The sequence below is a fragment of the Equus asinus genome, chromosome 2 (genome assembly GCF_041296235.1).
Source record: "Equus asinus isolate D_3611 breed Donkey chromosome 2, EquAss-T2T_v2, whole genome shotgun sequence".
Taxonomy (NCBI): Eukaryota; Metazoa; Chordata; class Mammalia; order Perissodactyla; family Equidae; genus Equus; species Equus asinus.
The window spans coordinates 52,096,863-52,111,319 of record NC_091791.1 but is presented as its reverse complement, the minus strand read 5'-3'; the positions used below and the strand labels follow the sequence as shown (position 1 = coordinate 52,111,319).

Sequence of the window (14,457 nt, the reverse complement as noted above, 5' to 3'; positions counted from 1 at the left end):
AGATTATGCTGCTATTCTTGAGACATATTTCAACCATGGGGAGACAAGCAGAATATCAAATACATCAACAGCCAACACTGGAATTTAAGTGCTCAAGATAATCATTGCAATGGTGTGGGTCTCACCAGGGCAAACTTGTTCCCATTTCTTTTTAAAACTGGGACAAGAGTAAAACTGGACCAGATGGGACTTGGCTGACCACCACCAGATGTGACTTTGTGGGACAACAAGTGAAGAGAAAGAAATGGTTCTCTTTGAAGGCACACTACATAAAATATTTTTGTGGGATCACCTCGAAATTTCCATCAGACACACCAACACAGTGAAATACAGTACTTGAGAATTCATGCACCAGGTCAGAAAGTTGTAAAGTCAACATTGAGTTTTAACAAACCCTTCTGTATATGCCCTGATAAACAAGTGAACTTAAGAGCTTCTAGCTAGTAAATAAATAAGTCAGTCCTGCGGCAAATATTACAAGTTAGAATCACTTACTAGGAGAATACTTAATTCTGAAACTCAGTTGGGCTGTTTTTCCTTTTTTTTTTTATGTTGAGTTGCCAAAAGTTAGACCAGAAGTTGCATGGAAAGGCTTTTTAAAAAATATTATTTAGAATCTCCAAATCTCCAGTAAATCACGGACTTAGTGCATTTTGAATTGCAACATTTCTTGGAAGCCACACTCAGTAAATAGATTTATGACTCCATTGCCAATTAGATTCCACAGTTTCCTTTACAGAACTACCAATAACAATGGTTTGCTTGCACAAAGAAAGGCTTGTGCAATTCCATTCAATAATAAGGCCCCTTGAACTCGAACAATGCAAACAAAGCCCTATTTAAGACTTTTTAAAATGTAGTTCTCAGCCAATGAAGAATTCAATGGTCTTTTTGAAAGATTTCCAAGATCTCTGCTCAGAGTTTTAAAACAAATAACACACTGCTTCTGCTGGGAATGTATACCCCCTTTCTCTTTATTTGTCCTCATGTTTTGCCGAGGGTATGAGCTTCCTCAGACAGAAACAGTGAGTCTCCTCTCGGAAGAGATGAGAAAAACAAAAGCTGGACTATGTTAACATTGTTTGAAAATGGTGTGATCGAATTCCAACATGATGAAACCAGACTGAAATCACTGCAGTGGGGAAAACAAATGGCCTATATTCCAAATGGCTAGGTGAGCTCCACCAGGGACTGACAGCCCCCGTTTTCTTTGAGAAACCAACTCACAGTAACCACGTACGATCTAGCCCATGTCTGCTGCAGAACCACTGGAGTCTCCTTGTTCTTCCATGGCCTCTGATTCCGGGACCATTCAATCTAGTGCAACATTCTTATATGTGTCCTGGCTAGCATTCTGCCAGCTGGAATTGAGATTTTTTTTTTCCCCTTCTATCTTGTGCAATAGCAGGATAATCTGCATTCACACATTTATAATCTAAATTCTACTAGTCTATCTATGGTTCTATTAAATATATATATATATATATATTATTCCACAGGAAGGTAAATAATTAATTGAAGCAAATGGAACTCTTAACACTAGATCTCTACATTCTTTTGTTTCCACCTTTGGATATTAAGTATGTTACATTGAATATTTGGCTTCGTATCATGGAGACATTTCAATACAAATGCACGGCATGCATGGCTTTGTTTAAGAGCCGCAGTTTTATTGTTTACCAGTTTTGATTATTTTGCAGTCGAGTTAGCTATTTAGAAGTTGAAAATTGTCATCAATTTTCATAGAATTAAATATCTCAGAGGTAAAAGACTTGGTTAACTATGGTTCTAATGTCTACTGGTAGTGTTGGGGGAGGGGAGGGCTGGTGGGGGAGTTCATCAAAGCAGTCTTAGCAGCAGGGACGGGGCTTGGAAAGAAAATCCACTCTCTGTATCGATCGACTTTTAACACACTTAGAAAACGCATCCACCTTGATGTTACATATTGGCAGCAAATGAAATAAAGTGGCAAGAATGACAATAGACATTCTCCACATCTTTTGACTGCTTGAACAGCTTGACCATTTCTTTCCAACAATAAAAGAACTCATAAAGCAGGCTGTATTGCCAGGTGGTTAAAAACATGACAGAAGCCACCGTGTGTGTGCGCGCGCGCACGCGAAACTCAAGCCCCGGAAACCCAAAGAGGATGACTTTCTCTTGAAACGGGTAATCCAGTATGCCAATTTTCCCCAAAGATGTGGCCTGGGAGGTTCTTCTTGGGAACAACAAGAAACCAACTTGATGAAGGCCATGCGACTACCTATTACCCAAGAGACCACGGCCCAGGGAAGGTGTCTGGCGCGGGGGCCACCTGCTGCTCATCTGCTTCTGGATAGTCGAGTGCCATCCTCTTCCCAGCCCCCTTTCCCAGAGTGTTTAAAGGGATCAGTGCCAACACCAATGTAAATCATTTTGGCTCCTGTTCTAATTTCTGAAATTCCTAAAATATCTGTGCAGCCCACAAATATGTCCTCTAGACTCTGTTGTTATTCAGCAGCGTGCTGCCAGTGAGGTTTTTGTTTTTACGATTCCTCTGGTATGTAGGACAGTTTCACAGCCTAGATAAGGTAAGTACAATGCTTGATATTTTCATGTAACCCAATACTTCAAAGCAAAGCCTTTGGCCGGGTAAGCAGTGTATAAGCTCTTTCAACTATGCCATTTATGAGGAACAAAATCCTTAAGTTGCGGATCTGCAAAGGAACGTTCTCTGCACCATTGTGTGCTCAACTGTTTCTTTTTCATTTGTTCCACTAGAATCAGTTGCTTCAATTTGTAAACAATAACTTGACCACCCAAAGCTGCTCAAAATGATAAGATGTGGAAAAATTACAAACACACGTCAACAACTCGGACAGTCAGTCAGCCTTTGAAACAAAACAAAACAAAATAAAACAAAACAAAAACAAAAGACCTGCAAACAAAAGCGATACTGTTTAATTAAAAAAAAAAAAAAAAGGACAAGAAGGAACCAGGAGAAAATGGAACTACCTGTATATAAATTAGGTGAGCAAACAGTGATACGGGTAGTTTTACGAAGCAAATATATACAGTCAGTTTAACAGTGTTTACTTCTCTGGATTGTTTAATAGTGTCAAAATGAAAGATCTGCTGAAGTTTCACTATACATTGCATTGATTGAACCTTGGAGTTTTATGAAAAGAGGGGCATCCCTTGGCATATGTCTGCCAGTCTTCCTTGCCCCTTCTTTGAAATGCCTGCGCCTTTTTTGCCCAGGTTGTTTCCTGACCATCAGAACTCAGGTGGGGTCCTCTAAGTTCTTCCTGGATACACACAATCCCTTCACAAGACCCCCGTGCAAAGTGAACGATCTGGGCTTCCAGGGCATCTGGGTTGGAAAAGGGGCTCAAGACCGACCAGCCAAGGCTGGAGTTGTCCCAGAAAAATCAGGTATGTTCACCTCCCCTCTCGGCCCCTTTGGCAGGGACTGATCTCACCCCTAGATTAGGAGAAATACCGACTTCTAACTCTACAAGCCATCGCCCCCCAGGGTAAGGAGTGCAGCTCTGTCAGCCATGCCATTTAGGATGCTGGGCAGAGCTGGGCTTACAGTTTTGTACTGGGGTGTACAGACGACAGCTGGGAAGATGGAAAGGCAGCTTGAGGATTTATAGCAGCTAAAGGGTAAATGCTGTTGTGCAAAAGGTCCCCATATGAACTTCCTACAGGTGTGGCCGCAGCCAAGTGTCTGTATAGCTGCTGAGAATTTGTCGGCGATGTAAAAATTCCTCTTTGCATCACAAGCGAGTGGAAAGCCAGAGGCTGCATGAGTGGAGAGAGCACAGTCTGGTTTTTCAAGTACTGCAGAGAATGAGAATACCCAGCGGGGAGCCGGGAGTTGAGGCCCGAGTTACACAGGCTCCCAGAATACAAACCTGGGAAGATAGGGGAGGACAGGGGAAGCTTGTGGCCTTCCGATGCGCCCCCGGAATGCCCACCGTGCGCTGCCTTGCTGCCTTCACTCTCTTGCTCAGAGGCCTTCTCCTTCCCGGAGACATCCTTGGATGCGTCTAGGGGAGACACTGCCCGGGCCTTTTTCCCGGCAATCACAAGGTCCAAATCCTCCAGGCTGCGCTTTATTGGACGCGCTGCACCAATGTTCTGAGGGCTCATTTTCCGGTGCAGGATAGGGTGGACCATGCCTTCCATCTTCCTGAAATTCTCCAGTCTCACATGGTGAGGTTTTCCCGATCTCGAAAGTGACTCAGGGTATTTTTTAGGGGCCGACATGGTCATGGGCGACACCCGACAGGCTTTGGGGTGACAGTCTCGACTCTGGCTGCTTATGACCTGGAACTGGGAGATGCCTTTGCTCTCCTGGGGTCCTGGAGCCGAGTGGGCCAGGCCCAGGACCTTGCCGGTGGGTTTGTGCGGGTTCTTGGGAAGGCTCAGATCCGTTGGCTGATCATCTGTGGGGGCTTCCGCTGCAGCCGACTTTTTGTCTGGAAGGTGTAGAGACGCCAGATAATTTACATGGACCTTCTCCTGGTGTTTGTGGGACGGAAAAGAACTGTTTTCCGATTCCCTGTACATGTCCCTGCAAGGGTACTTGGACGTCTGTTCATTATGAAGATGGTGTTCAGTGTGTCTATAGAGGCTGTGGAGATGAGGGGACGAGTAGAAATCAGCCAGGAAGCTGGGCATGTGGGAGTGGGGGAGCGCCCTTTTCTCTAATAGTTTTTCCTTGCCCTCCTGAATTTCTTGCTTCAGGACGTAGGAGTCAGCAAGGGGGCTAAGGTGATGCTTGGAGAAGCTGCAGCGGTGGGGATCCGATCGACTCAGTTTGTCATGCTTAAAAATGTCATTGATGCTCTTTCTCTCCTCAGAGGGCTTGCTTCGGAAACTCTGGACGTGCTGAATCACTGACGGCCGGCTGACCGCCATGTGGTCAGTGCTTTGGCCATGGTGGGCCTGGGACAAACCCGAACACAGGTCATCCCTTGCAATCAGTTTCTTTTTGCTGATCAACGGAGGTGGGGAGCCATAGGGGTAGCTGCTGGAGAGGCTGGCCCCACTCACTTGCGAAAGAAGTTTTTTCTTGGCCAGTGGGGACATGATGCCTGGGTTGCCCCTTGAGTAGAGCAGAGGGGTGTAGTTAAGTCCATGGTTCTCATTCATGGGCCCAGTCAGGTCTTTGTCTTTGAACATGTCAAATGACTGGACCACCAGGACCTTTGGGGTCTGCTTTAGTGCATTGTGGATGTCGTCACTGCCCAGCTGGTCCACCTTCACGGTGCAGTTGGCGATGTAATCCGCCATGGCGGGCAGTTTGTCATCCTCCATCTCACTCTGGTTTGCCAGCGGTGGCTGTGTGGTGGGGAAGCCAGGGAAGGATGCTTCTTGGAGTTCATCTTCAGGGCTCTCTGTAAAACAGCAGGGCTTAGATTCTTGTTTTGAGTCCATGAGAGTGCTGGGAGAGGTGAGTGACTGTTTGCCGGCCCCGGGGATGGGGGCTGGATCCCTTTCAGGGGCCGGAGGGGCACCTGAGAGCGGAGGAGCAGGCCCCTTCTCTCCCGCCTCCTCTGCCACCTTCTCACTGTTGGCACCTTGATCTGTTTCGTTGTCCTTTTCTGGGTCTGCTCTAGACACCAGGGGCCTGGCTGCAAAATCCTGGTACCCTTCCATTTTTTTCTTCATGTCTGCTACTGGAAGAGGCTCAGTGATGCTTTTCTGGTTTAAAGTCTCTTGTTCCTTCTCCTGCTCTGATGAAACCTGAAAAAAGATTTCAGAAGACAGTCAGAAGGAAGCCAAATGCATTGACACATTTTTCTATGAAATAAAATATTACACACAGCAGTTTTTCTTGAAAACAGGCTTGTCAATCAGCTCACGGAGTTTTTGTAAAGCTTTATTACTCCTCATCACAGCTCTAAACAAAGAAATCTAAATTACAGAAACATTAGGGGAAATATGCATATTCACTCTGGTCCCGTATGAGACACCTATCAAGATAGCAAAGCGTTATGTACTGAGAGCGTACAATCGTACCGCTCCCTGATTCTAATACATATTTTAATTCTGAGGTTGTCTTCTTGTCAAATCAGTCAATTATCCAAATGGGTTTTAAATTACATGTTGTGCTTTATGACACTTGGGAGAGAGATTTTTTTAAGCATCTCTCTTTCAAAAATCCAACCAAACCCATGTCAACAACAAACTTAGGGTAACTCCTCGCCATTCTTTGAGACAGCAAATCCTGTCTTAATGTGTTCAATGTGATGCATGAAAATTTGCAATGCTTAAGTGTTAATAATTTCTACTCGGTGCCATATGACATGCAGGTAAGGCAAAAATATTGAAAAATTATGCAGATGCCACGTCAGCCTGTCTACCTGAGGGACAGAAGGACTTTAAGTCCTTCTAGGCTGCAGCCAAGTACATTTCTATTAAAGCTAAAAATGAAGTTGTCGAAATTCAGGCAGTTAGCGCCACCACAAATACAGCTTTTCTGTTCATTGAAATAAATTGTAGTCAATGAGATGGATGCTCTTTATGTGTCGCTACTGACAGAAGTTGTGGGCACAATTCGACCCATTCATTGCATTATGTAGCTGTGCAAACTTTGACCTTAGAAGGCCATTTTAACTTTCCATCTGTGACCCAGCTGACTGACAAGCCCTTTCAAAACTCATGTCATTCTGCCCTGACATGTCTTAGTGGAGAACAATCACAAAACAGTTGTATTGAGCTGGTCGTCTTTGTTTCCCCCTCCATCTCATCCCTTGAAGTTCTTCTTTGTTAAGAAAAGAAGAGTCGGCCACATTAGCATCTTTGGGTAAGACTGAGGATGCTGGTATAGGGATGCATAGAAACAAAAATTTTAAGGAATCGCACCCAGTTCGTAGATAATTTCGCCTAAATCCAATTAAAGCTACCCTGCTTTTTAGAGATCTGTTATATCTAAGAGCCTTTGCTTATCATCTTTTTTTTTGTATTAATAGCTGCCTTTTCCAGTGCAAATATCATTACTTGTTCTACATTAACAATCATCATTGGTCTCTTGAGTTTATGCATTACATAAAAATACAGAAAAATGAGTACAGCAAGGAAAAAAGGCAAATTGCATTTAAATGCTAGTTTCTGTTGGGGCTGCGGTTTGAAGTGGGGCTATGCTTAGTCCTACTGAAGTTGCTATGACCTAGGCCTTCAGTTACACGGAATTCTATGCTTTTGGCTCTAAAACAGGTTTAGGAGGTCTTTGAAAGCTAGGCAGAAAAAAGTAAAGGGCCTCTCTTCTAGGAAGTCATTTTATGAGCTGCCTTAGTATGTTAAACGCTATCTGCCCACCAAGCAACTTGCAATCCAATTACCTAAGACAGTGGGTTTGAGCAGAAGGGCTTTATAAGCCTTCCTATATCATCACTGAATTCACTGCTTCATATTGAAAACATCGAACATTAAAAACAATAAAAATAACAATGACAACAATAAAATCTGAACCCCAACACACAGTCATTGAGAAGAATGATACTTGGTCAATAACCTGAGTCTATGTTGGAGGTAGGGAGCAATTCTTACCATAAGGTCAACCTAGGAGAGGGTATGAGATTCCAGGTAATTTGGATAACCTGATGATGATAATAACCTTTGACACTCAAGACACAGCTCCCTGCAGGGAAGCATGGGGTCTTTAGGAAACAAGGAACCTAAAGATGGCAGGGAGTCAGGCCAGTGCTCTCGGCAATGGTCACCTCCCAAGCTGATGGGCTCAGCGCACGAGCTGAGGCTTCCTCTCCCAACTCACAAACCAACTGTTTCAAACTTCATCCCCAAAGTGGAGCCATTCAAAGGTCAGCCGGCCTCTTGGTCCTCAGTTTGTCCCCTGGTGCTTTGGCAATGCTGTACATATGGTATCTAATAGAACTCGCTGATCCAAAACACCATAATAAATCACCAGGCCAACAGGATAAAGGAAGAATGGAATGTAAGCCTTAACTTGGAATTTCCTTGCTTTCGGCCATTTATGTTGCAAGCTTGCAGATGTTTAGAAATCTCTGCAACATCTTTTCTCCCCCTTTTTAATTACTAGAGATTAAGATAATTATGAAACAAAAATAAAAACAAAAAAACCCCACCTCTCTTCTTGGTATTAATACTATCTTCTTACACAGGAGTCAGTTGGGTAAGTTAATTTCTAGTTAGGAGGTTGGTGTGTGTTGTGTGTGTGTTTTAAGCCAGTGTTTAATTACGGAGTCTCTTATGTGTTCATTACAAACCTGATTTTTAGGGGGTGTTTAATATCAGCACCAAAATTCCCTCTGGGGTTGAATCCTAGAACATGCTGTCTCCAAATGTGGCTGCTAAGTTTTTTTTATGGGCAGCAAGGTTTTTATGATTCATGTTGAAACAGACCCCAGATCAGTCTCCATGGCTGACTGTAGGCTGACAGTAATGGCTTCTCCCTAAGAGCTGGTGGGGGCTGTGGGTAGCTGGGGCTTGTTTTAAAAGGTTCAGAAACTACCTGTTACCATGAGAGATAATAATGGTTTCAGGGGAACCGTTTCAAAATTCTCCTATAAATAATATGTACTTAAGATGTTTCTAAATTGGTCTCAACCCAAGGCTGTTGCACAGAGGTTAATTACAGGAGGCAAACAGAATCTCTCAAGTTCTCAGGACAGTCCTGCAGAGACACAGCACGTCCATTTCAGCATCTCTCCTTGCTGGATCCCACAAAGTGTGTTTCAAAGTCACACTGGCTCCTCAGATAGATCCAGACAGAAGCCACATCTTTGGTACCGGAGTCCCATGGCTGAAGTTCTGGCTCCTTCTATCTCAAAGTCGACATTTGCTATCAGTTTTCTGCAGGATGCTCACATCTTTCTAGATCCTATTCTTGGCCTATCCCACTCAATACCAGCATTGCCTTTCAGCTCCTGAGCTAACCAAAAGGTCCACTATTTGGGGAACTGTGAAGTTTAGATGATTTGATTTCTTAGTTGAGCGTTGCAGTTGCACAGGGACACGGCTATGGATGCAGGGCTCCGGAAGACCCGGAGGCAGCCATGTCTCACAGAGGAATTTCTGCGGAGGAGAGCAACTCACCTCTGATGCATCCTGGGGCTTAGGGGCATTCTCTTTTTCTTTCTTGCTCTTAGGGATTTCATGTTTGATGCGTTTGGTTCCTGATACTTTTGTTTTATTCTCATTTTCCTGCGAACTGTTCTCCTGTTTCCGAGGTTTGACTGGAGGCAGGGGTTTATCTTCCTCTCCTTTAATAAACCTTTCATAGGGTAGGATTAATCTGAAAGGACATTAGAAGAGAGGATCAATCAGGGGAGGTAATTCCAGTCGCACTGATGCTATGGGGCTTTACTTCTTTTCTTAACACAATCAATTTAAGGAATGACTTCATCTCCAATGACACCAAAGCATTTCTAGAAACGTATTTCACAAAGTAGCGATCTACTTCTCTGATCAAAACCAGTACCTGGTAACTTACATACTTCTTTGCAAGACCCCTTTCTGATTTTGTGAATCTATATACCAAGCATACCAATGGAAGCAACTAAAGTTATATCATTATCACTGCCCGTGGAACCCGGCTAAGTGCCAACAACACCACAACAATAATGACAGCTGCCAATCATTTATCATTCTGCCAACAATTATTTATTGACCACCTACTACGTGCCAGGCAGTGTTCTCGGCACTGAGATACAGCAGTGAACAAAACATTCAAAGCTCCTGACCTCAAGAGGTTTATACTCTAGTAGGTACTAGTATGTGCCAGGTAATGCCCTAGGTACATTATATAGATTATTTCATGTAATCTGCACAACATCACTATGGAGTATTACTATTATTGTTGTCGTTATTATTATTCACTTTTTAACAGATGAAGGCACTGAGGCCCAAAAAGTTTACATAATTTGTGTAAGAGTCACACCATTTGTTAGAGGTAGAATTTGAACCTAGTTCTGCCTGTCTCTGAAGTTTATATTTCCATTCATGTCAAAATACAGACTAGACACTTAAGATAAAGAGGTTAATGGGAGGCAAGCCCAGCATGGCCAAGAGACAGCTGTCTCATCCAGAACTCTGAGGGGGGTGGGTGACGCCACTATGAGGGGCTCTGTTTTGGGGTGCCAAGTAAAAGAGGCCCCCAGTGAGAAGGAAAGCAGATAGACCACTCAAGCCACAAAAATCAGAGGGCTGAAAAATTCAAGCATTTTAATTATATAACTTTTTAAACAAAGTACATAAAATTGTTCTAAAAAGAGAAACATCAAACAGCTCTTGTTTTAATCTGTTTTCCCTTTGCGATATAGCACTTGATCTGAAAGGGAAAAATAGCTGATGTAATTAAAAGGGATGGATTGCATTACAATCTCAGTTTCAACTTCAGTGATTAAAGTTTTTATAATGCATTTGGTATGATTAATGACTCACTGTGGGATTAATACAAGACTCAGCCCTAAAAATATGAACTTTAATACAGCAAACATAATTTGTTTTAAATAAGACAAGTTGAGTCAATGAAGAAAATGTACTTGGCTTATAAACAACATAAATCTGTTCAAATATTGGGAACCCTAATTATTTTTAAACTAAGACTCCCAGGCAAAAACTTCTTTGGTTTGGATATTTGTTCGCTCTCCTAAAATTGGTTTCTAGCTATGCAATTTGGCTCTCAGCTACTTAAACATACACAACTGTTCAGGTTTGCGAGTACAGACGTGGGGACATTTGTGATCATAATATTTCACTCTTTAATAAAATACCAAGTAAATTATGGGAGAATCAAATCCCAATTTATAGCATATTAGAAACAAAATTCATTTACTGAGCATGCTTGGACAAGGTATGTGCAAGGAGGCGTGAATAATAGTTTTGAGCCCTACATCTGGCAGCAGGCCAGCCATGAAGATCAACACAGCCCATGGGAAATAGTTATCTTCAGATCCCATTACAAACTGAGTTTAAACATGTTACAGCTGCTAAAACTGGAAACTGTTCTCTCTATGCAGACTTACTAAAATAATATATGGCTGCCAAATACCTGCTTCCCACTGTAATATTACAGTTAATGTTTATATAATAAAAAGCATAACTAAGCAGAAGAGGAGAGAAAAAAGCAATCTTGTCCATACTTGAATTTATTCCGTCTCATCTGTAAAGTCCCCAACATTCCCCCCAATTCCTTTCATCTGCGTGGTTCTGCCAGGGACTTTATCCTCTTCAACATGGGCAGGTTGGGGATTTTTGTTTGAGAGCGAAATGCACTGAATACTTTAAATTGGCAAAAATATTTTAATTTGACTTTAATGAAACCATATTTTCATTGTTGGGACAGATAGATTTGTTTTACTTTTGTTTGGTTGCCATGGGAACCAAAGGAGCATTGAAGTCTGGGTATTCCGATGGTTACCATTTGTTGGTACCACTCTCCCTCGAACTCCATTCTCTAATTAAGATGGTGACACCATGAGGGACCCTCTTCACTGAGAAGCTTTACCTCTGAGTGTGGGGAGCTGTGTGAGAGGAAGCAGAGAACTGGGTGGGAGAGACACCCAAGGTGGGACCCCTCAGAACCCCTCAGATTCTGATAGTCCTGGGCCAACCCAGCTTTCTAGATATGTGCTAAGGAGACTTTAATTTCCTTATACAATTTTGCAAGTTCAAGAGGCAGGGCAATATTTCTACTTTCTTTCTTTTTTTTCCCTTTGCTTTCATTTTTTTTCTTCCCTTCACTCAACTTAGCAGCTGGCTGGTCGACAGCAGTAAAAAATACATTTCACTTTGCTGGTCAAAGGCCTAAAGCCAGAAGCAGGAAATCTGGAATTAAATGTTTCTTGTATCTGGAAAGAGGCATGACTAAGGTAAAACTGAATCCAAACACAAGCCCTGCTTGTTTAAGGCTTCCAGAAGGACGTATGTGAGTGTGTGTGAGTGTGTGCGTCTAAAGGTCAATTGAGTGTTTTTTTTCCCTCTAAATCACTGAAAGATAATTATAGCGGCTCAGGGAAAAAAGCTCCCAAAATAAAACAAGAAAGGCAGCAGCTAAAAGGAAACAAGTAGAAATATGACCAGCTAAGCCCTGAAGAACAGGGCACGGTCTCGCACGCACACAATCGCTGTTCATGTAGTGATTTCCGTTGGTGCGATTTTCACTGAATGTTTTTTCAGTTATCCTGTCATGGTACAACACAATTACCCCACAGGATATGATCTTATCATCTGATTATTAGAAGTTTTTACAGTACAACAGGACGAAAGCTATTACAGTTTTCTGAACATTTAAATGTTTAACGTACATGCGACACCATTAAAAACAGGTTAGCCAACTTAAGGTCAACATTGCCTAATGCAGGAAGCTGAGTAGGTTTGTACTGTACAAAGAATTTAGTATAATGCAACATGCCTGCGCCTTGCAGATGATTATTCCTCAAATATTTTTAGTACAACAAAGATCTAATCAGTTTCTAAACTGTACAGATAAAAGCAAAAATGCACCCCCGCCCCCAAGAACTCATTACGCAGGAGAAATATTTTCAATGGGCTACAACTCCAAGAATGTGGGTTGGGTTTTAGGTGGGTGGAAGTAATGGGGAAGAGAAGCAATATATTCATTAGAAAATCCAGAGAGATATTTCCCCCTGGTCTACATCCAGTCTGGGGATTGAAAGCTGGGCAGATAAATGGGCCTTTATTATTATCCAGATTTCACATTTCAGATTAGCAAAATGCTTATTTACAATGCCATTAATGGATCTGAAATAGGTAAGCCACCATGTATTAAAAAATAACATCTTTCCATAGGCATAAGATTTGTAGCAGCATGAGATTTTATTTTTCCCTAGGAATAATACAAGAATAACATTTTCCACCCCAAAGCAGAAACAGTAGGGGAGCCTTTTGCTATCACGGAGATTCTTATTAAATTCAGTCACTGTGAACAGCAAGGTTTTTTTCTCCTCCTTTTTTTTTTAAAATAAAGACGACTTAAAATCAACCCAAGTTAAAATTAACAAATCAATGGCATTGTAACCTTGATTTATTAGCGTCTGAGCCACTAAATTATCATCATACAAGAAATTGCTGGTTTGAAAAGATTTCGGCTTTGTTAAATCTCAAGTTAAATAATGGTGCTCAGAATACTAGGCTTTTAGATCTGCCTCATCTGATATTATGAAAAATTCAATACATTTCTCTACAGCAGGAGTCAGGGGTCAGCAAATCTATTACTGTAATGTAAGTAATCTGGCAACCTGCCAACTCGTTCTCCCTTTTATTATTTTTTTAAACACCAAGGCAGATAATTTTATATTTACAAATTCTAAAATCCTCCAGGGTCTTGCCTCTCTTTCTCAACAAAAAGCAGCAGCCTCACATTCGAGAAATGTCTGTCGCACATGTCCTCATCATTTGCATTTCATACAAAAGAAGAAAAGACCCTTCATCTTTATTAGGCAACATTCTCCTCCCCTCCCCACAGGCAGAGGAAAAATAATGTCAAATCTCATCTGAGCAAGTAACCACTAATGTCTCCTGTATTGATTAATGCTTGCATGGAATGACTGAACTTTTGGGCCAAAACATTTAGCAAACAGTGCTTAAGAGGAGAAATGAGAATCCATCTATTTATAGAGCTCTGAAAAATGGTATTATAATAATGTCTGGAACTGATTCAACCCGGAGAGTGGGGGAAAGAAGTGGGAAATCTTTAGGGTTGTATTCGAACCTCAAACTCACCCTAGTTACTTCATAGACACGTTTATGGTATCAAACCAGTAAAAAATTCCAGGCCCAGAGATCTGCTGGTGCCCTTGGAGCAGAATATTTTAGGGGCAGAGGGAAATAAAGTCAGTGTGCATGTCAGGGCAAAAATGCTACTGCTACTCTTATACTATTAGGTTTTCCTGTGGCAGTGGAAAAGAAATGACATATTGGTTCCACTGGGGCTTCAGACCTGATCTGATCCCAAATGGAGTCATTACACCACCAAGTTGATTCCAGGGTTGATAAATTCTAAGGCTTGGCCAGACATTTCCCTTCTCAGCCAGAAATTGAAAATATAACTTCACTGTGAAGTGTGGGAAGCAATCTTTCACAAAATATGCAGCCAATAGAAGGTATATTTTTCTTCTTTGAAGATGAAGTACACACACTTGTTAACGTTCCAAGAAGTATAGAAAGTTTCTAATCTCACATACTGTTCACCTCTCAGGGCGCCAGACCATGACACTAAAAATGGCGGAAGAGCATTTGGGGAGTAGGCACCGAAACAAGAGTCAAATACATAAACGTGCTACGTCAACGTGCAAAGAAGTGGGACTGTTGCCTCAGTGGGCACAACACTTGCTAAGTACAGTCGCAACTGTGCTGCCTCGTTTCTGTTCTTTTAAAAGCCAAGCTCCATCTGAAAAAGATGTGGGCTCCGGATAAAGATCTCCTCTGTTTTATGGTGTGAGTTTCAGTAGAGTAGAGAAA

The 14,457-nt window shown here is 42.1% G+C and overlaps 1 protein-coding gene across 4 annotated transcripts in view; it reads right to left on the bottom strand.

Annotated features, from left to right (window-relative positions):
- Nucleotides 1-1,397: 1,397 nt before the first annotated feature.
- ARID5B (AT-rich interaction domain 5B) overlaps nucleotides 1,398-14,457 on the bottom strand; it is a 173,593-nt gene continuing 160,533 nt past the window's right edge. For all 4 annotated transcript variants that reach the window (XM_070488567.1, XM_070488569.1, XM_070488574.1 and 1 more), the window contains 2 exons: nucleotides 9,070-9,268; nucleotides 1,398-5,736 (listed from right to left, as the gene is read on the bottom strand). In XM_070488567.1, coding sequence (XP_070344668.1) covers nucleotides 3,571-5,736; nucleotides 9,070-9,268 — 2,365 coding nt within the window. In that variant the 3' untranslated portion in view covers nucleotides 1,398-3,570. The remainder of the gene's footprint in view (nucleotides 5,737-9,069; nucleotides 9,269-14,457) is intronic.